The sequence below is a fragment of the Nicotiana tomentosiformis genome, chromosome 6 (assembly GCF_000390325.3).
Source record: "Nicotiana tomentosiformis chromosome 6, ASM39032v3, whole genome shotgun sequence".
Lineage (NCBI taxonomy): Eukaryota > Viridiplantae > Streptophyta > Magnoliopsida > Solanales > Solanaceae > Nicotiana > Nicotiana tomentosiformis.
Window position 1 is genome coordinate 15,333,181 of NC_090817.1, and position 24,121 is coordinate 15,357,301.

General features: G+C 39.4%; 3 protein-coding genes across 3 annotated transcripts; all 3 read right to left on the minus strand.

Moving 5' to 3' along the window:
* Positions 1 to 8,917: 8,917 nt before the first annotated feature.
* LOC104086335 (F-box protein At3g07870-like) lies at positions 8,918 to 9,433 on the minus strand. Its single transcript, XM_009590578.1, has one exon. It carries the CDS (start codon positions 9,431 to 9,433, stop codon positions 8,918 to 8,920), a length of 516 nt encoding a protein of 171 aa, XP_009588873.1.
* A 5,460-nt stretch (positions 9,434 to 14,893) lies between these two features.
* LOC138893606 (uncharacterized) lies at positions 14,894 to 16,408 on the minus strand. Its single transcript, XM_070178250.1, has 3 exons — positions 15,941 to 16,408; positions 15,707 to 15,844; positions 14,894 to 15,217 (listed from the first exon to the last, which is right to left on the minus strand). The coding sequence occupies exons 1-3, from the start codon at positions 16,406 to 16,408 to the stop codon at positions 14,894 to 14,896; spliced, it is 930 nt and encodes a 309-aa protein (XP_070034351.1).
* Positions 16,409 to 21,682: 5,274 nt separating this feature from the next.
* LOC104086332 (F-box protein At3g07870-like) lies at positions 21,683 to 23,138 on the minus strand. Its single transcript, XM_009590577.3, has one exon. The coding sequence runs from the start codon at positions 23,029 to 23,031 to the stop codon at positions 21,841 to 21,843; it is 1,191 nt and encodes a 396-aa protein (XP_009588872.1). The 5' UTR covers positions 23,032 to 23,138; the 3' UTR covers positions 21,683 to 21,840.
* Between the last annotated feature and the right edge of the window lie 983 nt (positions 23,139 to 24,121).

The window sequence follows — 24,121 nt, forward strand, 5'->3', positions numbered from 1 at the left end:
GTAGATAATGCTAACTCCAGTTCTCGGGCCCCAATTGTTATGTCCGATACTGTGAGGGAGAGTACCGGGTCCTTGCCGTCTTCGATTGGCGAGCACCCAACATCTAGTGCTACTTTTGACGCAGTTGTTTCTTATTCTTCAACCCCACCCACTTCATTTCCACCTTCTCCAACACCAACAACTGCTACATCACTTTTGTATTCATCCACTCTTCCACCGGCGGTAGCCACATTATCTCCAGTGGCCGCACATGACCATGAAGAAGGCATTCCTCTTCCACAGTCCCCAGTTTATGGGAATTTGAGGCAAAATTATGCTGCCCCTTCTGAAGATCCACAAAGGAGAAGGAATGTTACTCTTTCGGTCTCTACCGGGCATAGTCTGCTCTCCCGGCCGATGGAGCTTGCTAATTATCTGAAGCCTTTGGCTTCAGAGAAGGATTGGGAAAAGATTCAGGCACTCTCGGGAGAGTGTTTGTTGAACAATGCTATGCATCACCCCGCAACAGTACATTTCTCTCTTCCTCTATTATTTCTTCTATTTTTGAACAAATGTACTTCAAGTTTTATTTCTTCTTATTTTGTAGGCCAACTTTCTTGCTTATGAGGGCCTTCAAAGGATGATTCGTGAGAAGGAATGACTTACTTCTGAACGAAATCAACTTTTGGTGGAATGGGACCAAATTATTCTTCGCCTTTTGGAAGTAGAAAGCAGGGCCACTGAGGCCGTCATTTTGGAAGCTCGTTTGCAGCAAAGCGAGCAAGAAGTTGTAACCCTCAGCCAAGAAATTAGCCCGCTGAGGGTTAGATTTGATGAGGCCAAGGCAAAATGGGCTGAGGTCCAGGACTCCATTCTTGCTGCAACAGAGTGCGAGGTTGCTACTGATAAAAAGGTAACTAACTTGGAAGCAGCCTTGAACTCCAAAGTCGAAGATCTTACTACTATGGGGGCGAAACATGCCCAGCTAGAAGATAAGTGCAAGAAAATTATCGAGCATAACACGCTCTTTAGTTCAATTGTCCGTGAGCTTGATGTTAGCCTTAAATCTGCTAGGTCTGCCCGGGAAAAACTTTTTGCCGCTGCCTCGTGAAACACCTTTCCAGAAAAATTCCAATTGGGACAAAAACTGAACGAAGGGAAAAAGAGTGCAACACATATTTTCTGTTTAAGTGTTGTTAATGAGAAGTAGTATCTTTTGAGGTGCGCCACGTTCTATTTGTTGGGAAACTTGTCTCCGTTCTGGTTCTCCGACTCGTATGAACCTTTCCCAGTGATAGCTGAAACCTAGTAGAGGCCTTCCCATGTTGAGCCTAACTTGCCTGCGGTTGAGTTCCCGGGTGTTTTAAGCTACTTTCCTAAAGACGAAGTCTCCTACTTTGAAATAACAGAGGTTGGCTCTTCGATTATAATATCGATCCATTTTATGCTTTTGAGCTTCCATTCTTACATGCACCAAGTCACTGCGTTCCTCGAGCAATTCCAAGTTGATTAACATCGCTTCGTTGTTCGATTCTTCATCTGCCTGAAAATATCTCAAAGTGGGCTCGCCCATTTCCATCGGGATTAAGGCTTCGGCACCGTATACAAGGGAAAAAGGGGTTTCTCCTATGCTTTACTTGGCCGTTGTTCGGTAGGCCCAAAGTACTTCGGGCAATTCTCGGGCCATTTGTCATTTGCTACTTCCAATCTTTTCTTGAGGTTTTTTAATATTAAATTTGTTTGTTATCTCTGTTTGACCATTTGCGCTTGGATGATAAGGCGAAGATGTGATCCTCCTTATTTTCAAATCTTTGAGGAATTTTGTAAATTTTGCACCGACAATTGTGGCCCGTTGTCACACGCTATTTCTTTTGGTATTCCGAACCTGCAAATTATATTTTCCCACAACAAAATTGACCACTTCGCGTTCTACAATCTTTTGATAAGAATCTGCTTCCACCCATTTAGAAAAATAATCAGTTAAAATAAAAAGAAACCTTACCTTTTCGGGAGCCGGTGGCAGTGGTCCGACGATGGCCATCCCTCATTTCATGAACAGCCATATGGATAGGATCAAATGTAAGGGTTATGCCGGTTGGTGTACTAGCGGTGTGTAGTGTTGGCACTTATCGCATTTTTGTACGAAGTCTTTGGCTTCTTGTTCCATGTGAGGCGAGTAATATCTTACCCGTACCAATTTTAGTACCAAGGAGTCTGCGTCTGAGTGATTGCCGCATATCCCTTCATGGACTTATCTCATGACATAGTTAGCTTCTGATGCTCCTAAGTACCGGGCCAGCGGGCTTTGGAATAATTTTCTATACAATTGTCCTCTTCTAAATTTATAGCGTGCTGCTTTGGTGCGTAACGCTCGCGGTGCTTTCGGGTCTTCGGGCAACTTCTCGTGTTCGAGATAGTTGATTATCTCGTTTCTCCAGTCCCAGACCAGACTAGTCGAATTTACTTAATAGTAACCATCCATGTCCAGGGCCGAGTTCATCAATTGCACTACCATCCCGAATTATGATCCCTTCATTTCCATTAATGATCCTAACTTTGCTAGTGCATCCGCTTTCGTGTTGTCCTCCCTCGAGACATGAGTAATTTACCACGTATTGTTGTATACGTTCTTATTTGGTATCAAAGATTCTGTAGACTTGATTTACCATCAACTGTGAGTCACACTTGATTTCGATAACCACAGAATCAAGTCCCCGGGCCAATTCGAGCCCTGTAATGAAAGCTTCATACTTTGCTTCATTATTAGTTAAAGGGGTCGTCCTGATGGCTTGCCTTAAGGTTTTCCCCCGAAGGCATGATTAAGACTATTCTGAGCCCGGAAACTTTTACATTCGAAGCTCCATCTGTAAATAAGGTCCAAACCTTGATGTCGATTCCGACACCATTACTGCCTCCTTGGTCGCCAGAGGTAGCAGTCCCGGACTAAAATCGGCCACAAAGTTAGCCAAAACTTGCAACTTAATTGCATTCCTCGGTTTATATTCTATGTCGAATTCACTCATTTCGATGGCCCATTTGGCTAATCTACCCAAGAGCTCGGGTTCGTGGAGGATGTTCCGCAAAGGAAAAGTAGTCACCACAGCTATCAGGTGAAATTGGAAGTAGAGTCTCAAATTTCGAGCGGCGACTACAGGAGTTAACTCTAGGTTTTCCCAAATGTGGGTATCGAGTATCTGCTCCCGTTAAAATTTTGCTAACGTAATAAATGGGAAATTGCGTACCTTCGTCCTCCCGGACTAAAACTACACTTACCGCAACTTCATAAACCGCGAGGTAGACTAGCAATGTTTTGCTTTCTTTTGGTTTTGAAAGCAATGGAGGGTTTGATAAGTACTTCTTAAGGTCCCTCAAAGCCTACTCGCACTCCAGTGTCTATTCGAAATTTATCTTCTTCTTGAGTAATGTGAAGAAGCGATGACATTTTTTCGACGATCGGGAAATGAACCTGCTCAACGCTGCTAATCTTTTCGTGAGTCTTTGCACCTATTTTACGTTTGTCAATTGATCTTGGATATCCTCTATGGCCTTGATTTTATCGGGGTTTACCTCAATTCCCCTTTTGTGAGACCAGAAATCCTAGAAACTTACCAGAACTGACCCCGAACGCTAATTTCTCGGGGCTAAGTTTCGTGTTATGCTTCCTCGGGAAGTCAAGTGTTTCTTGTAGATGCTTAAGATGATCAGTTGCATTCAAAGACATAACGAGCATAACAGCTAATATAAACATTCATAGTTTTTCAAACATCTTATTTACGAGCCGCTGATAAGTGGCTCTGGTGGTTTTCAACCCGAAGGGCATTACATTGTAGCAGTATGCACCGAAATTCATTATAAAAGAAGTTTTTTCCTGATCTTCCTGGTTCATCTTGATTTGGTTGTACCCGGAATAAGCATAGAAGAAAACTCATTAACTCGTGTCTGGCCGTGGCAATAATCATCTAATCGATATTTGGCAGTAGGAATGAGTCTTTTGGGCACGCCTTATTAAGGTCTTTATAGTCTATTAGGAACTACTACTATATTGGCCAGCCAATCCGGATATCTTACCTCTCGGATCGAACCGATTTTAAGTAAGCGGGTTACTTCTTCTTTGACGAATTTTATTTCTGGCCTCAGCAATAAGGCATTTCTTCTGCCTTACCGGACGCATACTGGGATCCAAACTCAACTTGTGCACGGCTATTTTCCGTCGGGATATCTGTAATATCCTCGTGCGACCATGCAAAATAATCAATATTAATTTTATGGAATTCAATAAAACCATACCTGAGCTTCGGGTGCAGTCATGTCCCCAAATGGAACTTCCTCTCTAGGAATTCCATGCCACCTACTCAAGTTCTTCCACCGTGGACTTCGTTGCGTGCGTCTATTCTAAAACTTGGAAATATCTGAGCACATGATATTGTTCTTATGAATCTACTTTCAGGATAATTCCTTCTAGCTCGGGAGTAGGTGTCGGTTCTTGTAATTGCTATGTTGCGCGTTCCTTTCCTTTGCTACTGGAAACTGAGATTGCATTCATCTCTCTTGGTGCCGGTTGATCACCTCTTATTTGTTTGATTCCTTCAGGCGTTGGAAACTTCAGCAAATGGTGATATGTACAAGGTACAACTTTCATTTCTTGTAACCATGGCCTTCCCAGGATGATGTTGTATCAAATATCTCCATCTACTACTTCGAAGAGAGTTGTTTTCACTACCCTTCAACTTTCGTGAGTAGAGAAATATCTCCCCGGGTCATCACACTCGCAAGGTTGAATCCAACGAGGAGCTTTGTTGCTGGAATGTTGCTCCCGGTAAGTTTAGCTTGCTCCAATACTCTCCATTGTATGATATTATCCGAACTTCTTGGCTCCATAAGAACACTTTTAATCTTAAAATCTAACACATTTAAAGAAATTACTAGTGCATCATTGTGTGGTAACAATAATCTGTCAGCGTCCTCCTCCATGAAAGTGATATCGTCTTCCCGGAGTCTTTTACTATGAGTTATTGATACTTTGGTCTTCTTCGCCGCAAAAAGGTGACCCCGTTAATCTCGTTTTCCCCGAAGATCATATTGATTGTTTGGCATGGGGGTTCTTCTCCTGCTTTTAGGGGTTCTATGTTATCTCTGTTACGACCATAATTATTCTTAGCTCGGTCGCTCAAAAATTCTCTTAGATGACCATTCTTCAACATTCTTGCCACTTCATCCCGGAGATGTCGACAATCCCCTGTTTGGTGGGATCCCTTTGGCTGGGATCAGATCTCATAGGTCTTGGGAACTGTTCCTCTTTAATGTTCCTCGTGGCTGACACCAGCTCCACTATACTGACGTTGAAGTTATATTCTGATAACCTGGGGTAATAAAGATCCCGAGACCCCGACGTCTCTTTATCTTGAAGAAATCTACTATTACGACCACGATCGGTCCCCTCTATCAACGGTGAACATATTTGCTGCTCGGAAGTTTCTTCCACGGCCTTTTATCCACTCATAGGAAAAAAACCGGCCCCTCGTAGTTCTTCTATCTACGTCGCAGTCATCTTTTGCTTTATCTCTGTTCTTCCCTCGTCATTTGGCCGATGATGTGGAACCAACCTGGTCATCCTCGATCATTATCTTCGACTCGTAACGGTTATGGACGTCTGCCTAAGTTGTCACTTGGAACTCAAGCAGGCTCTCGTTCAGCTTCTGGGAAGCGTCTGAACTTCGCGGGTTCAATCCTTTGGTAAATGCTTCAGCCTCCCATTCATCCGGGACAGCCGGGAGCAACATCCTTTCTTTCTAGAATCGGGTAACAAACTCTCGTAATAATTCATATTCTCCTTGTGCGATCCTGAATATGTCAGCCTTCTGGGCTTGCACTTTTCTGGCCCCGGCATGAGCCTTAATGAAGGAATCCGCAAGCATCTTGAAGGAATCTATGGAATGCTCGAGTAATAATGAATACCACGTTAAATCTCCCCTCGCGAGAGTTTCTCCGAATTTCTTTAGCAACACTGATTCAATTTCGTGAGGAGCCAAATCATTTCCCTTCACCGCCGTTGTATAAGTGGTAATATGCTCATGTGGGTCTGAATTCCATCATACTTTGGAATTTCAAGCATTTTGAATAGCTTCGGGATTAGTTCTGTTGCCGCACTCGGCTTGTTTGGTAATTTTATACTTCTTCGATTTCGGTCCTTTTAATATTGGTGGCATGCCCGAGATTTGATCCATGCGGACGTTTACTTCCTTCATGAACCGCAAAAGTTAATCCTTTAATGGATCATTCTCAGTGTTGAGGCCGGATCTACTCTACCCGGCCCCGTCGGAGCCAACTTCGCCCCTAAGAGTGTTGTCGTTGACTCTCTGCGTCGTTTGGTTTGCAGGAACATCGGGAGTAATTGGATCTTTCCTGTTCGCATTATTTAAAGCACCTGATAGCGTTTACTTTTGTTTTGTCATAACCTGATCCTGCCGCGTGAGATGGTCTAGAATGATTACTTATTAATCTTGCATGACCCTCACTGCATACACTACATGCTCCTCATCAGCATCATCACGAGTCGTCTACCGAACCAGTCGAGGGTACCGCTTGTCATGCACCGGTGTGGTGTCGTTCCCCTCATTGTGAGTGTCACTGATTGAATCCTCGAAACGAGGTTGTTCCCCTTGAATTTCAGGGTTGTGTGTGACGTTAACAGTATTATCTGCCATTTTTTATGCTTTTTGCTAAGACAAAATAATCAAAACACGTTAGTAAGAAAGGCAATGATTAATTTAATTGCACGGTTTTTCTAGACCCCACGGTGGGCGCCAAACTGTTTACCCGTGAAACGGTACAGTTGAATTTATACGTGGTTTCTAGAAAAGTAAATTAATTTGATCCTGAAATAATATAACAATTTGAAGAAAGGTATAATACTTATCCTTGAAATATAGATGAAACAGCAGAGATGACAGTTCCGAGAACAAAGCTTCCAGGCACAATAATGATGATATCAAAAAATAAGTAAATAAAATTGTATTGAGCTTTGTATAGAATACAGAGTAAGTTTAGCCAGAAAATTCATAGCTCCACCAATGATCACTGAGCTTATTATTTATACCTATGAAGAACGTACTAGGGTCATGCCCTTCTTTAATGTCAATTATGAGGAGCATTGATAAAGACGTAACGTTTGAACATAAATGCCAAATTCTCTATAACGGGTCATTGCTCTTAATGTTGTGGAATGTTCCTTATTAAATGCTACCAGGCGCAGAACATTTAATGCCTTTCTGAACGTTATCTCTTCCGGTGACACACGGAATAGCTGCGTCCGGTTTTTGGTCCTCCCCGTCTTGGGTTCCACGTGTCCCTTTCTTGGGTGGCCACGTGCGATAACATATTTTACCTAATACAAATTTCTACTTCCACATGATTCAAGGTATTTTCTAGAAAAAATGATAAAACACAACAAGTTCCTTAGGTAAATGGAGTCAAATCTAACAAAGCATTCTTTTGCTTATCCATTAAAACATCAGTAGGAGAAAAAGAAGGCAAAATGGCCTCCCAGCCACTTAAACTTGCACTAATTTTTCAATCCGGTAAACAAACTTACGAGTTTCTCATTTTGACACTTATACTTTACAAAACAATTAGTAATAAGTGTCTTTGACTATTGATCATGCCTATGTGGAGGTAATACAGCTGACATGGCCAAAGTACGTGTAACTCATGCTTAAATGGCTTGTGAGTATGTTAGTTTTGTTAGAAAAAGTATTAAGAATATATTATTACCAATATAATGTTAAAAGAAGAATAAATAAATAAATAAAAAAGCAAACCCAAACACTTCTTCAGTTCTTCCCAGCCCCTTCGTCCCCTTCTCCTCCCATTACTTTTTGTTTCTTATCCTTATATTTTTCACGTCCCAAACCCCATCTTCCCTCTCTATTTTCCCTCTTTATTGTTTTTTATTGTTCTCTATTTAAAATGAATTTAGGGCTATTTCCTCTTCTAGTGAGTATAAAAATTTAGAGAGGAGGAAAAAAGATATTGAAGATAACCCACAACTTTATGGGAAGCAAATCACCGGAGAAAAAAGAATCGGCTTTCTGAGATTCGAAATTGGGTTAAATCGATAGTAAAGAATTTGATTTTCCTATTATTTGTTCAGATTCTTCGAACCAATCAATTAGGCTCCAACCATTTGAAGTGAAAAATGTCTCTCTGATAAAGTAATGATTTCTTTGTGAAGACGGGGAAGATGGAAAATGGATTTCTATTGCCGGATGGGTGGAGCTTGATTTGATCTGAAAGTGATGGATTTTGGAAGTCTCTTAGAAATGGCTTTAAGAAAAATAATGAAAGAAAAATAAAGTTGATATTTGGAAGAAGAAATATTGCACCTGAGGAACTTTTTTGGTGATTAGTCCGATGAAATGGTATTAGTGATGGTGGAACTGGTCTTAACTTATGAAGAAGAAAGAAAAAGAAAAATTAATTTTTATAAATTGAAAAGGTTAGGACCCACAAATTACACATGTCAAACAACCACAAGCTAAGCATATGACATGTTATCCACGTCATGGCGATTGCAGAACACGCATAATCAGAAGTGTTTATTAATAATTATTTTGTGAAGTATAAGTGTCAAAATAGGAAACCTGTAAGTTTGTTACCGGCTTGAAAAATCAGTTTAGGTGGCTGGGAGGCCATTTTGCCGAAAAATAAAAAAGACTGCTAATATAAGCATGCTTCAAATAACAACCTGAAAACTAGGCTTATCACACAGATGATGATATAGTTCACACCTAGTTAACCATTTATCTATACCTCATCCATGAATGACCTGCAATACTATTTTATAAATCACAACGTAGATAACCAAGTGAATTCTCTGACGACTTCTTGTGTCCCGGAAGAACTTCGGAATGGCATAAGAGGACATGATGCTAAAATGTGTTCAAAGATCTGCTAGTGATATATCAATCCAATTAAGGCCACCAACATGAACAATTATCTGAAACAAATTAGGCATCTCCTCACACAAATTAGGCATTCCTTGAAACTTTAGCATCCTAAAGACACCATTTTGAGGATCATATGAAATCAAACTGCCACATCTATAATCCAGCAAGAGCTCTCCATTCTTCAACAGGCATAAAACTTTCACCAAATGTTGCGTGATAGAATTTGGAGTTAGCGTATAAGCCCCAATTACGAACTCCTTCACCCAAGAATTTTTCACATTGTATTCCCTCATAACCCAAATTTCTGTTCCTCCACGATCTTGTTGAGGCAAAATTATAGCAACAGCAAGACGTCCTCGAAGAACTGCAAGATGAAACTTGCCCTTTCTTGGGTCGACGTTAAAATCAACCTTTGATACTTCACCAAATACCTCATCAGCTAAATCAAAGGAAATGATGAGCCTGTCATAACGTCCATAATAGCTTCCTAATCTAGTCAACCAATGCATCTTTCCGTTTAACACGCATCCTTGTTAGCTAAATGGATTAATCTGGTAACCAGCTTCCCCAATACTTCTCCAACTATTTCCACCAAGAGTAAATACTTTAACTTCTGAAGTACAAATTGGAAAGAGCCAAGGGTCATCATGATACAAACTGGGATAATATGTGATCTTGATCACCTTTTACCAAATCCATAGACCAATTCTTCAGCCTGAATAAGGTCTATTGATATTGGCAGCTCTTTGCAGTCTCTTGTAAAAGGATTGCACACATAATTCTTCTGCCTGAAGGTCTATGTAAAATTTACATAAAATCTTTAAGTTTTCATTAGCAGTTGTAGTTAAGCATAATTGACCTGTAGTTTGATGTTATAAGTCACAATTCATAAAACAAAGACGACTCTTAAGTCTTATTAATTGATTCAGAAGATAACATTATCTTTAAACATACACTGAAAATCAACCTCTTCATCTGTATCTTACAGATAGAACTACTTTACAAAAAAAAGCAACAATGTACTAATAATGAAAAACAAAGGGAAATGACTTTAACAGGACACAGAACTAATATATGCTTAAACATATATGACAAAGCTTTTGTAGTTCAATCAGCAGGTGGGATATCAATCCAATTATGTCAACCCACAAGAACACATTGTAGACAATAAATTTGCATCAGAAAAATAATAGAGACTGAAAAATATTGCAACAATCGTAGTATTTTATTTCAAATATTTGAGTGTTACAATCACTATTGTTCCTCTGATTCTTCTTTTCAATAGTAAATAAATTCAAGGGCCTTTGAGCTTGATCTTGATTATGTAGCTATTGCCACGGACGATGATCTAGTTCTTGAGCTTGAGCTTGATTGCTCGAACTGGACCTTGATTTGTTCTTCGTTCTTGAGCTTGAACTTGATTTCTTGAACTTGAACTTGATTGCTTGAAGCTTGAAACTTGTAGAGAAATTTGCGGCGTTTGATCCACGAGCTCTCTCTTGCTTCTTGTTATAACTTCTGGTGTCTTTTCTGGGTTATGAAGACCCCTATTTATAGTTGTGGGAGAGAAGTGTTATGATAAGAACAAACTCTTTCCGACCAATCAAATTGAAGTGTGACAAGGGCGCATTTGATTGGCCAGAACATGTCACTTGCACACGTGGCGCGATTTCATTGGCCTTTTAATGTTACTTGACATGCCTTGTCATTTTGACACGTGGCATGATCCTATTGGCTCTTCCGTTTGACTTGGCGTACCACGTCATTTGACACGTGGCACTAAATTGGGCCTCTAGGAAGATGACATCTTGGGCTTAATGAAGTGGGCTCATCACTTTAGCCCAATTAAATGGACTAGCCCAATGGATTAAGACTTATTTATTTAATCCATAAATATTGGGCTTATAATTAATCCGATTATATTAGTCCAATAAATTTATTTGAACTGATATATCTTGAATTTTAAAATATAGTCCCAATTATTTTACGGATTTAATTCCAATAAAAGTTATATGCCTAAAAATGCCCCCTACTGCAAGACTCGTCAAGATCTTTAAACTTTTAAAGACTAGGCTTGAAGTATTTAGGTAACAAATGTCTTTATTTATTTTACCCATTTTTGCAAACATCCAATTAATCTTCACCTAAAAAGATTAATTGAAAAGAATCCAAACTATAACTTTGAGATTCTAATTGAAATTCACGTGAGATATTACTGAAAGAATCGAAAATATAATTTACTTCGACTTTGCCCCTTACTACTTTTGGCTTTATACGGTTTTGTCAAAATTCGTAAGTGTCCAAATTGGTTAGAAGCCTTTTGCTTGTAGCTTTCTTCATTAGAATTGAATTTGGAGAACAGGTTCATGTTGGACTCTGAAAATCTCTACTCCCACATCGTAATTAACCCATCAACTAGCATCTTTGAAGAATCTATAAATTAGGACGTGCCTTCCCTTCAATTGGTATCAGTCGCAGCTCGCAAGCCTGTCCAAGTGAATCGTTGTCAGGTATTGTTATTATTATTATTATTTTTTTTTTTTGATTTTTTTTTCTTCTTTATTTTTCTTTTCTTTTCTTTTATAGGTCAAATTAGAAGGATGTGTTCTTATTTAACGATATGATCCATGCATGAAAAAGACGATTTTACGGTGTGAAAGGATTTGTATTCATCCCTACCTGAATATCAGAGAGATTATTAGAGAGATTACTCTCAATATGGCTCGACTACCGGAGATATTACTCTCAAAATAATCCGACTATCGGAGAGATTACTCTCGATGTGGCCCGACTATCGGAGAGATTACTCTCAAGGTGATCCGACTATCGGAGAGATTACTCTCAATGTGGCTCGACTACCGGAGAGATTACTCTAAAGAGACTTACATGTCCACCATAAGATTGGAAAATATAGTTTTCTTTTAAGGACAAACCCACGAAGAGGCCAACTTAAGGTGCAAAGGGACTTATATGTCCACCTTAAGATTGGAAAGTTATAGTTTCCATTTAAGGACAAACCCACGAAAAGACCAATTTGAGGTGCAAACGGACTCATATGTCCACCTTAAGATAGGAAAATTATTGTTTCCTTTTAAAGACAAACCCACGAAGAGGCCAGCTTAAGGTGCAAAGGGACTTATATGTCCACCTTAAGATTGGAAAAATATAGTTTCCTTTTAAGGACAAACCCACGAAGAGGCCAACTTAAGGTGCAAAGGAACTTATATGTCCACCTTAAGATGGGAAAGTTATAGTTTCCTTTTAAAGACAAACCTACGAAGAGGCCAACTTAAGGTGCAAATGGACTTTATATGTCCACCTTAAGATTGGAAAATTATAAAGCTTCAACTCGAAGACTTCGTGGACTTGATGACATTTACTTGAATATTTGAAAACTTTGAAGATTTGACAGACTTTGCAAACTTCAACTTAAAGAGTGGCGAACGTGAAGACTTCAACTTGAAGACCAACAGACTTGAAGATTTCAACTTGGAGACTTCAACTTGGAGGGTTTAAATATTTCAACTTGAAGAGCAGCAAACTTGAAGACCGGAGGACTTAAAGATTTGGTGAACATGAAGACATAGTAAATCCCTGAACTTCAGTGCAAATATTTGGTAGCCTCTTAAAATACTATAATCGCCCTATTGAAGACACTGGTTTATCATGAAGGCTTGCCCCCTATAAGTCATATGAGATCCAAAGTTCAAAAGAAGAATGAATTTTAGCCTGATTTTCAAGTGTTGTTTGAATGAATTACTTCCATCATACTTCATTTGGACAACGACTAGGGCAATATGTATCTTTTGAACTTATGCGACTGAAATCAAAATGAAACTCTAAGCTGCCTACGTACCTCGGTGAAGAAGATCAAGTCATACCGTAGTTCAGAATGGGTGATTTTTTTTATTTTCTTATTTTTTTTTATGTCCTAACTTTTGCCTAGGCTGCCCCTTTCGAGGTTTTCAACCTAGCAGACTTTTGTTTTTGTGGGCCGTACACAGTTTAGACTCATGTGGGCCAGGAGTGTAGGAACATGCAGTTTAGGCTCATGCGTCAAGGAGCGTTGCAATTTCAAGGATAATATTTCTTCAAAAACTTGCCATTGATAGGGCCGATTCTCATGCCATCTGCATCAACCAGCTTGTAAGGCCAACTTGAATAAGCTTCTTGCACGACATATGGCCCATCCCATTTTGAAGTAAACTTCCTACAGGTTTATGGGAAGTAATAATGGGTCTTCTTATGGTAAGGACTTGATATCCTACTTGAAAAGATCTTGGGCGAACTATTTTATTGAAGGCGTGAGACAATCGAGCTTGATAACATTCAAGACTCTATTGAGCTTCCAACCTTTTCTCATCAAGAGCCTCCAACTCTGCTAATCGAAGTCGAGCATTTGCTTCATCAGTGATGCCTTCTTGAATAGCTAATCGTAATGAAGACGCTCGAGTGGCAAGACGGCTTCAACTCCATAAACGAGTGCATAAGGGGTCGCTTTTGTTGGCGTGCAGTGAGTTGTCTTATATGCCCACAGAGCTTCTTCCATACGGTCATTCCAATCTTGTTTGGATTTGGAGATGACTTTATTTAACAAGTTGCATATAGTTATGTTGAATGCCTCAGCCAGACCATTGGCGGCAGCATTGTACATCGAAGAGTTATGTTGCTTGAAGCCAAAGAGATCACAAATCTTGTTCATCAACCTATTATCGAATGGCTTTCCATTATCCGTAATTATGTAACGAGGAATGCCAAAGAGATAGATTATGTTTACTCGGATGAAATTTTTAATATTTTCCTTCTTTACCTCCTTAAGAGAAACAACTTCAGCCCATTTTGAGAAGTAGTCAGTTGCAGCCAAGATGTATAGGTTCCAACCAGAGGACTTTGGTAGTGGTCCAACAACATCCAATCCCCAAGCGTCAAATAGCCAGGATGCCACAGTCGGGTGCAACACTTCACTAGGTTGATGAATCAAATTCGCATGGAATTGACAAGCCTTGCATCTTCGAGCGTAGTCCAAGCAATCTTTTACCATCGTTGGCCAATAATATCCCATCCTTTTTATATAGAAGTGGAGCTTTGGTCCAGACTGATGTGACCCACATACCCCAGAATGTGCCTCTTGCAAAGCTTGGAGTGCTTCTTCTTCCCCTAAGCATCGCAAGTACTCCCTTGAATGACCTTCTGTATAAAGTATATTTGTAGTAAAGGAAGTGAGGCGCACGACGACGGATTTCAGTCCTTTTCCTTGGATTTTCTGGAAGTATCCCATAGCATAAGTAGTCGATAATGGGTTGTCGCCATTCTTCTTTCTCAACATCAGAAACAACGACAAGATGCTTGAGTTCATTTTCTTCACCTTCAGCCTCATTTGGCGGCGGTACTACCCACTTTTGTTAGACAGTAACTTGCGCTTGATCAGGCAGGGTTAATGATGAAGCTAAGGCAGCTAAAGCATCAGCCTTTTTATTTTCTTTCCTTGGAACATGTTGAATAGTCACATCACTGAGCCACCCCATTAAATTTTTAGCGTAATCATGATATGGGCGTAGTTTAGGCTTCTTGACCTTGTAACTACCTAGAAGCTGATTGACCACTAACTGAGAGTCACCAAAAACTTGCAGTTGCAACCGCTTCATTTCGACATTCATTTCAAGCCCAAGTATTGGTGCTTGATACTCAGCAACGTTGTTAGAGCAGAGTTGCGTCAACGTAAAAGAGTAGGGCAGAACTTCACCTTGAGAAGTGACAAATACTACACCAGCACCAGCTCATCCGCGATGTGCAGCACCATTAAAGTACATCTTCCATGGAGGCTGAACTTCAATGACCATTGTGTCCTCATCAGGTAGTTCGTCAGTTAGCTCCCAATCATCAGGTATAGGGTGATCTGCCAAAACATCTGCTAACACTTGTCCTTTTATATCCTTTTGAGGGATGTATACGATTTCAAATTGTTGAAACTAGAGGTACCATCTTGCTAGTCGATCACTAAGGACAGGTTTTGACATCACGAACTTGATGGGATTTGCTTTAGAAACAAGACGAACAACATGAGCTTGAAAGTAGTGCTTCAACTTTTGAATTGAGAAGACTAGAGACAAACAAAACTTTTCAATTGGCGAATAATTCAGCTCGTTTGATGTCATCATCCTGCTCAAGTAGTAAAGAGAGTTTTCTTTCCCCTCACTATTTTCTTTGGCCAACAACGCTCCAACAGACATTTCTTGTGCTGAAATATATAGTATCAACAGCTTTCCAAGTATAGGGGCTGCTAAAACTGGAGGCTTCGTCAAGTAGGATTTAATGCTCTCAAAGACATTGCTACACGCTTGGTCCCATTTGAAAGGGACACCTTTCTTCATAAGGCGACTGAATGGTTGGCACCTTCCATCTAGGTTTGAGATGAATCTCCTAAGGTACGCTAACTTTCCTTACAGACTTTTCAATTCGTGAATATCCCGAGGCTCAGGCATTTTCAAAATTGCATCTACTTTTGCTTGTTCAATTTCAATCCCTCGATGTCGGACAATGAAACCAAGGAACTTTCCGGAAGTAACTCCAAAGGCGCATTTTAATGGATTCATCCTAAGTTGGTACCTCTGGAGCAACTCAAACACCATTCTCAAGTCTTTCAAGTGGTCGCCCCTCTTTCTTGATTTTACCACCAAGTCGTTCATATAACATTCGACATTTTTGTGGAGAAGGTTGTCAAAAATATTCTGCATAGCCCTTTGATAAGTAGAACCAACATTCTTCAAGCCAAAAGGCATTACCCTGTAGCAATAAATACCCTTGGGGGTGCGGAATGCAGTAAGCTCTTCATCTTTTGGTGCCATGCGAACTTGGTTATAGCTTGACGAACCATCCATAAATGAGATTGCCTCATACCCAGTAGTAGCATCGATCATCAGCTTTGGAATAGGAAGCGGGAATTCATCTTTAGGACACGCATTGTTGAGATCCCTGAAGTCGACGCACACTCGAATCTGGCCATTCTTCCTTCTTACAGGGACAATACTTGAAACCCATGTTGGGTATTTAACTTCACAAATAAATCCATCTTTGATGAGTTTGTTAACTTCGGTTTCAATCAAGGGAACCAAGTCCGGCCTAAAGCGCCTTTGGGCTTGTTTAAAAGGGCGAGCACCATTCTTGATAGCAAGGTGATGGACTGCTACTTTCGGGTCCAAGCGAGGCATCTCTTTGTAGATCCAAGAAAAGACATCCTTGAACTCCTTGAGTAACTCAATATAAGTGCCTTCTTCATCCACTTCTAGTAAAGCACTTAGGTAGGTGGGTCTTGGTTCTTCATTGGTGCCAAGGTTAACTTCTTTTAAGGCATCAACTGTAGTCTTCACTCCTTCTTCAAGTTCAGGTGGAGCATCTTTCACATCTTTATCTTCTTGAGGGTCCCCATCGTTGAATGATATGTGATAACATGGTGAAACATCGTCCAACTTCTCGTCATCCTCCATTAGAGATAAAACACCTTTCTCGCCTTATGCAGTAACATGATACGAAGAACCCACACTTTCTTCTTCTTCATCATGTTCTTTAGTGTAGACCATAGTGTATGGCTTCACCTTCAGTACCTCAACATACGAAATCATGACTTTTATTTGTCGCTTCATTCTAGAAGGAACCAAACGTTGAAAATATTTAGAGATCTCCTGAATTTTGGGCAAATCGGCTATTTTTGTATTTTGATAATTTCTCTGGAACTTATTCTCCTTCTTTAATGGACCCAATCTCTCAAATATAGAAGTTTTCACAATTGATTTTCCAAGTCGATCAAACACAGAAGTCCCATTAGAAGCGGCAGATTCGTCTTCTACAGTGATATAATTGCTGCTTGCTCTTCTTATGGAGATGCGCACTGGTGGCGGTTGCTTGTATCCCAAACCTTCACGTGGTTGCCTCGTCGCATCTTCTGATGGGAGCTTCCCTAACTTTGACAACTCGTTGGGATTGTATCCAGCTTTTGCAAATAGCCTATAAGAATTAGGATCAAAACCTTCATTTGTTCGCTTTGTAGGGAGTGCCACATTCTGCAAACGATTTTGGGCTACAAACCCTGCAAGTGTCTTTGAGGACAACTTTACTGCCTCAATTCGTTTTACCGGAAGAGTTAACTCCTTTAACATGTTAGTTTGGAGATTAGATGATTTGCCTTCATCTTTTTTTCTTTTAGGGACATATTGGAGTGCAGGACTTACTTTCTTGCCATAAGATGCAATATCCCCTCTATGAGATTTATTCGCGTTGGGTTGTACTTCCTCAGTAACAGCTTTAGCTCTACCAGCAATCACCTCAGCACTTTTAGTTGTGGGCTCGTCATTCTTTCTTTTCATACCATCATCAGCTTTTAGCTCCTTCACAATGCGGTTCTTCAAGTATAACTTTGCATCGGCGAAGTGTGACTCAGCCTCGGTGAATGGCTCATCATCAACAACTATCTTCTTCTCGACTTCACCCTCGTAGTACTTCAAACATTGATGGTAGGTATATGGAACCACTTTATTCTTATGTATTCAAGGCCTTCCGAGCAAGACGTTGTATGAAGTCTTTGCATCGATCAGATGCAGCCATGAACTTTATTGCATATCTTCAATGGTGATTCCCAACCTGATTGCACCTATGGCTCTTTTTCCCCCTTGGTTGAATCCTTGGATCATCACACGACTTTTCGAGAGTTCGTTCATAGGAATACCAAGTTCTTTCACAGTGCAAATTGGCAAGATGTTCACTGAGGATCCTCCATCAACCAAAATTCGATTTACCCTTTCATCATGCATACAGCCAACCAGGTACAATGGGCGGTTATGAAGAGTGTTACCTAGCAGAAGATCGTCATTTGTGAATGTGACTTTTTCCTCACAAGCATTAACTTCTTGAGGAGTGAACTCGATGAGATTTTCCGAAGATGGTGCCAATGGTAGGACATCACTCTTTTCTTTTTCCTTCGTCAGCATGGCAACAAGAGGCATCGATACCCCCATGGGAAATCTTCATGCGGAACCAACTTGGTAAAAACTCCTCCAAGGTCACTGGATTTCGTGGATTTTGAGAGTGGTGCACCTTAACTTTTGCTTTCTTTAAGTGCTTAACTGGATTCCATCTCCTTGGTCTTTTTACCATCATTTTCCTTGTTGGTTGTTCTACTAATTCGTTTCGTGGGCTTCTTCTATGGTGCCTACGACGAGTCACCAACGTCCAACCTTCATCTTTATCAGGTTAATTGACTTCAGCTTTGTCGTTCTCCAGTAATTCTTTATCTTTACTTTCTTTAAAACCACATAAGTCATCTGGACTGAATGAGCCAAAGGTGATAGAGACTTGGTTTTTGCTTGCTTTCTCATCTTCAATAACGATCTTCTTTTCGCGAGCCAAGTCCATAACTTTGTCCTTGAAGACAAAGCACTTCTCCAGAGGGTGGCTCACAAGTCGATGGTGTTGCAGTAATTTGGGTCATTTATTTTTCCAGCTTCATTTGGTCGCTTCATCTCCGAAAACTCAATGAGATTTAACTCGAGGAGTTCTTCAAAAATAGCTGGCAAATCAGAATCTAGAAATGGGTACTCTTTCTCTTGCATTTCTTTTAGAGTCAGCTTTAACTTGGCTTGTCTTGAAAAGAAGTGGATTTCATACTCTGCTTCTTGCTCACCTTCGTCGTGAACTTTATAGGTGATGTGTTGACATTCATAGCTTCTTTGCTTTCAGGCTTGGGTATGATTTTTCCCCACTTCCTGACTTCTTTCTTGTCGTTCCCCTTGCGAGGTTCATAGATGGGCAAACTTTCATTTCCAGCAAAGGCCATGCTCAATTCCATGTCATGGGCACGAGTTGCAAGTTCTTCAAATGTGCTAGGCTTGATACCTTGCAAGATGTAGTGCAATCCCCAATGCATGCCTTGGATGCACATCTCTATGCCCGAAGCTTCACTAAACCTGTCTTTGCAGTTGAGGCTTGCATTCCTCCAATAATTGATAAAGTCGATAACCGGTTCACCCTTTCATTGACGAGTATTTGTAAGTTATATCATACTCACAGTACGTCTCGTGCTATAAAAGCGATTGAGGAATTCTTGCTCTAGTTGATCCCAGCTATCAACAAATCCAGCCTCGAGGTCCGTGTACCAATCAAAAGCATTTCCTTTTAATGAGCGGACAAACTGCTTGACGAGGTAATCTCACAGTACGTCTCGTGCTATAAATTCTTTCCTTTCATATTTGTTTTTTATAGTCCCTTCAATGAACTTCTTTAGTTTATTGATTGGAATCATCCCTTCCAAAGAGACTGACATTTCCTTAGTGGATGCAACTTGTCGTGGGGGAGGATCAATCTCTTGAACTTCTGGAAGTTTGCCAGGTGCATGGGTGGATTCTTCTTCCATCAAGATTCCCACCATATCTGTTAGCTTGTCGATTCTAGCATCTTGATTTTGCATGCACTTGGTCAAGCTAGAGATTGCTTCCGTCAAGTTTGCCAACTGCTCCTCCACAGATGAAGTGTTTGTCACCATGGCTTGCATGATTGTCGTTGACGATGGAGACTAGCATGGATTTTCACACAGATTGATCCTTGATTGGATCACGCTATGTGGTGTAAGTGGGGAGGATCCATCACTTGAAGCATCATCATCTTCCTTCATAGCAGAGTGCTTGGATCTGGAGAGGTCAAGCAGAGCAAGAGTTTTCTTGATCTTTTCAGCAACACCTCTTCCTCCTTCGGGTGCGTTTGTGAAAGATCTTGCTCTTTTTGAGGATAAAGATCCAAAAACAGGGGTTGACACAGACGACACTTGGGGTGCCTGTTGTCATAACGAGCTTGCTTTGATCCTCGTAACCGGCCCAAAGCTTCCAAAGGTAACATCAAGGATGCTTTCCACATCAGCATAGAACCTGGAATTAGCAGCCTTGGTTGAAGTTGAACTGGAGTTGATTTTCTTTGAAGCCATTTCAATGTTCTTGAACTTTGATGATTGAAACGTTGAGATGAGAGGTAGAAATTGTCCCACTGGGCATGCCAGAATTTGTAGACAATAAATTTGTGTCAGAAAAATAATCGAGACTGAAAAATATTATAACAATCATAGTATTTTATTTTAAATATTTGAGTGTTACAATCTCTATTGTTAATTTGATTCTTCTTTTCAATAGTAAATAAATTCAAGGGCCTTTGAGCTTGATCTTGAATATGTAGTTGTTGCCACGACCGATGATATTGTTCTTGAGCTTGAGCTTGATTGTTCGAACTTGACCTTGATTTGTTCTTCGTTCTTGAGCTTGAACTTGATTTCTTGAACTTGAACTTGATTGCTTGAAGCTTGAAACTTGTAGAGAAATTTGCGGCGTTTGATCCACGAGCTCTCTCTTGCTTCTTGTTATAACTTCTGGTGTCTTTTCTGGGTTATGAAGACCCGTGTTTATAGTTGTGGGAGGGTAGAGTTATGATAAGAACAAACTCTTTCCGACCAATCAAATTGAAGTGTTTCAAGGCCGCATTTGATTGGCCAGAACATGTCACTTGCACACGTGGCGCGGTTTCATTGGCCTTTTAATGTGACTTGGCATGTCTTGTCATTTTGACACGTGGCATGATCTTATTGGCTCTTCCGTTTGACTTGGCGTGCCGCGTCATTTGACACGTGGCACAAAATTGGGCCTCTAGGAAGATGACATCTTAGACTTAATGAAGTGGGCTCATCACTTTAGCCCAATTAAATGGACTAGCCCAATGGATTAAGGCTTATTTATTTAATCTATATATATTGGGCTTATAATTAATCCAATTATATTAGTCCAATAAATTTATTTGAACTGATATATCTTGAATTTTAAAATATAGTCCCAATTATTTTACGGATTTAATTTCAATAAAATTTATATGCCTACACACATGTCCGAAACAAATTAGGCATTCCCTGAAATTCTAGAGTACCATTTTTAGGATCATTCGAAATCAAATTGCCACTTTTATAATCAAGCAAGATCTCTCCATTCTTTAAAAGGCATGGAACCTTTACCAATGGCTGCAACAAATGTTGAGTAACAGAATTTGGAGTTGGTGTATAAGCTCTAATTGTGAACTCCTTCATCCAAGATTCTTTCACATTGTATTCTTTCATTACCAAATTTCTATTCCTCCACCATTTTGGAGAGGCAAAGTTAGAGCAACAGCAAGACAGTCTCCAAGAACTGCGAGATGAAACTTCTTAATTCTTGTATTGACACCTAAATCAAACCTTTGGAACTTCAGCAAATACCTCATCAGCAAAATCAAAGGAAACGATTGTGAGCACATAATTTTTGATCATATTTGAATTTTTCACAATCGTTTAGTATTTAAATAATTTTAAGTTTAATCTTGATGTTTTAGCTTTTATTTCACCCTTTTAATAAGTCTTATTTATGAAAATTGAAAAATACAAAAAAAAATAGTTATTTTTAGAGTAGTACTTATTTTTTATTCTTACAAAAGAAAGACAAAAGTTTCAAAAATACATTTTTTTCATCTAGTCTAGTTTAATTTTCAATTTAAAGGTTTTAATAAGTGAATATTGAGTAAGTATTAGTATCTTGCTAGTTTGATTCAGCAGGAGTGGTATTTCTATTTTATTTTTTGTATTGTTTCACTTTTCAAAAAGAAAACTAAAAAATATAACTATAAGAGCTAATTGGCACTTCCTTTTTTGTCTTCTTCCTAAGAGTCCTATTAATTGATTCAGAAGATCTCATAATCTTTAAACATACAATGAAAATCAACATCTTCTTCTGTATGTTACACAGAGAACTATTTTACAAAACAAAGCAACATACTAGAATGAAAAACAAGGGAAATGACTTTAAAAGGAAACAGAACTACTATATGCTTAAACAACTGGAAGGTATCTAATAAGTTTGATGAACTAATTAGAAGGTGGGATATCAATCCAATTAAGGCAACCCATATGAACACATGTCTGAAACAAATTAGGCATTCCCTGAAATTTTAGAGTCCTAAAAATACTATTTTTAGGATCATATGAAACCAAATTGCCACCTTCATACTCAAGCAAGATCTCTCCATTCTTGAAAAGGCATAGAACTTTTACCAATGGCTGCAAATGTTGAGTGACAGCATTTGGAGTTGGTGTATAAGCCCCAATTATGTATTCCTTCACCCATGACTCTTTCACATTGTATTCTTTCATTACCCAAATTTCTATTCCTCCCCCTCTTTGGTGAGGCAAAGTTAGAGCAACAGCAAGACAATCTCCAACAACTGCGAGATGAAACTTCTTAATTCTTGGATTGACACCATAATCAATCTTTGGAACTTCAGCAAATACCTCCTCAGCTAAATCAAAGGAAACGATAAGCCTATCACGACATCCATTATACTTACCAAATTGAGTCAACCAATGCATCTTCCCGTTCAACATAATTCCTTGAGAACTTGGATCAAACTGATAAACAACTTCTCCAACACTTCTCCATCTGTTGCTACCAAGACTAAATATTTGAACATCTGATTTACCAAAGTGGGAAGGTCGATACCTACGATAGCGCCATGAGACATGATTATACATATTGGCATAACTTATAATCTTGATCACCTTGTACTCTTTGGTAATAGGATGAAAACCAAATCCAAGAACCAATTTTTGCACCTCAAATTCTACTGATTTGGGCAGCTCTTTGTAGTCCCTTGTAAAAGGATTGCACACATAAAGTTCATTACTAAACAGAGAATGACATATGCACAATAGTCCATGGCATGAACCAACCACTTTAAATTCAGGCACAGAGTTTGCAAAAGGGGTGCTGAATTTCCTCACAACCTCTTCCTTACCATGATCAGAAAATTCAAGAAAGTAGAGCTGATTCTTTAAAGGATAATCCGCGTGAAAAATAACGCAAGGATCGTCCTTTACTGCACGAGACAGGTGCAGATTCATAAGCTCTTTATCATGTAACAAGTTGTAAAATAACTTGCAAGAAAACTTGAATTGGACTAAAGATGTTATGGGGAGCCTGGAAACTATGTCAAGAACAATTTCATGAGGGGGGTGAGTTTGATCAAGCTGATACTTCCGTTTCTTGGTTTGTCTGTCCATGACACAAAGAAAAATGGGTAGAGAAAGATTAAGTAGAAAGGCTTGGAAATGGGGGAAGTTGTGCCGATTAAACAACTTGGAGGCGTGGAAACTCAGGAACTCTTGTACTAAATTACACAAAGAAAGTAGTATATTCTTTTGGACGGCTAAACTTATCTATTTTGATGATTACACCAATTCAGCACACGGCAAGGCCATATTTGGCCCCACATGTTAGGGTATTAAATGGTGTTTCAATTTAGATAAACGCTTTCCATATTAGTTCGTTCTACTACTAAAATTTCGGTCAAAATTGACCGCGGTCAACTGACCGACTTCGGTCGGTCAAAATACTGACCGAAAAACCGAGCGAAGTTGATCAGCTTTTTAAAATATTTTATTTTTTAATTTTCTTTTACGTAACCGACCGATTTCGGATAGTTTTTAGGCGCCAAAATGCGAGAAACTATTTTAGCATCCCGCGAAATTAACTTTTTAAGAAACCGACCGAAATCGGTTGGATTTTCATATAAAATAAATTAAAATTAATATTCAAAAAATCGATCGAAATCGGTCGGTTATTTCAGTCAGTCATTTTTAAAAACCGACCGACTTCAGTTGGTAATTTTTGCGTGAAAATGCAATAAAAGAGTACAAATAAATTTAAAAGGTCTTAAACCAAAATGTACCAATAGTCTAGTGGTAGAATAGTATCCTGCCACAATACAATACAGATCTTGGTTCGAATCCCATATGCTGCATTTTTTAATTGCATAGTTACAAATACCGACCGACTTCGGTTGGTTTTTCCAACAGATTTTTTTATTTTTGGGTCGTTTGTGAAAAATAATTTACCAATCGAAATTGGTCGAAAATTGCGACCAACTTCGGTCGCTTTTTTTTACCGACCAACTTATTTTCGACGGATTAAAGTCGATCGAAAATCGATCGATTTTTCCAGTTTTCCGACCTATTTTGGTCGGTATTTCTAGACGGCTTTAGGCAGTTTTCTAGTAGTGTTCTAAAAAATGACACATTTCTACAAATCGGAAATAATTCAACTTTAAGCTCATTATTTTATCCATTTTACCCTTAATGAGAAGCTTTTATA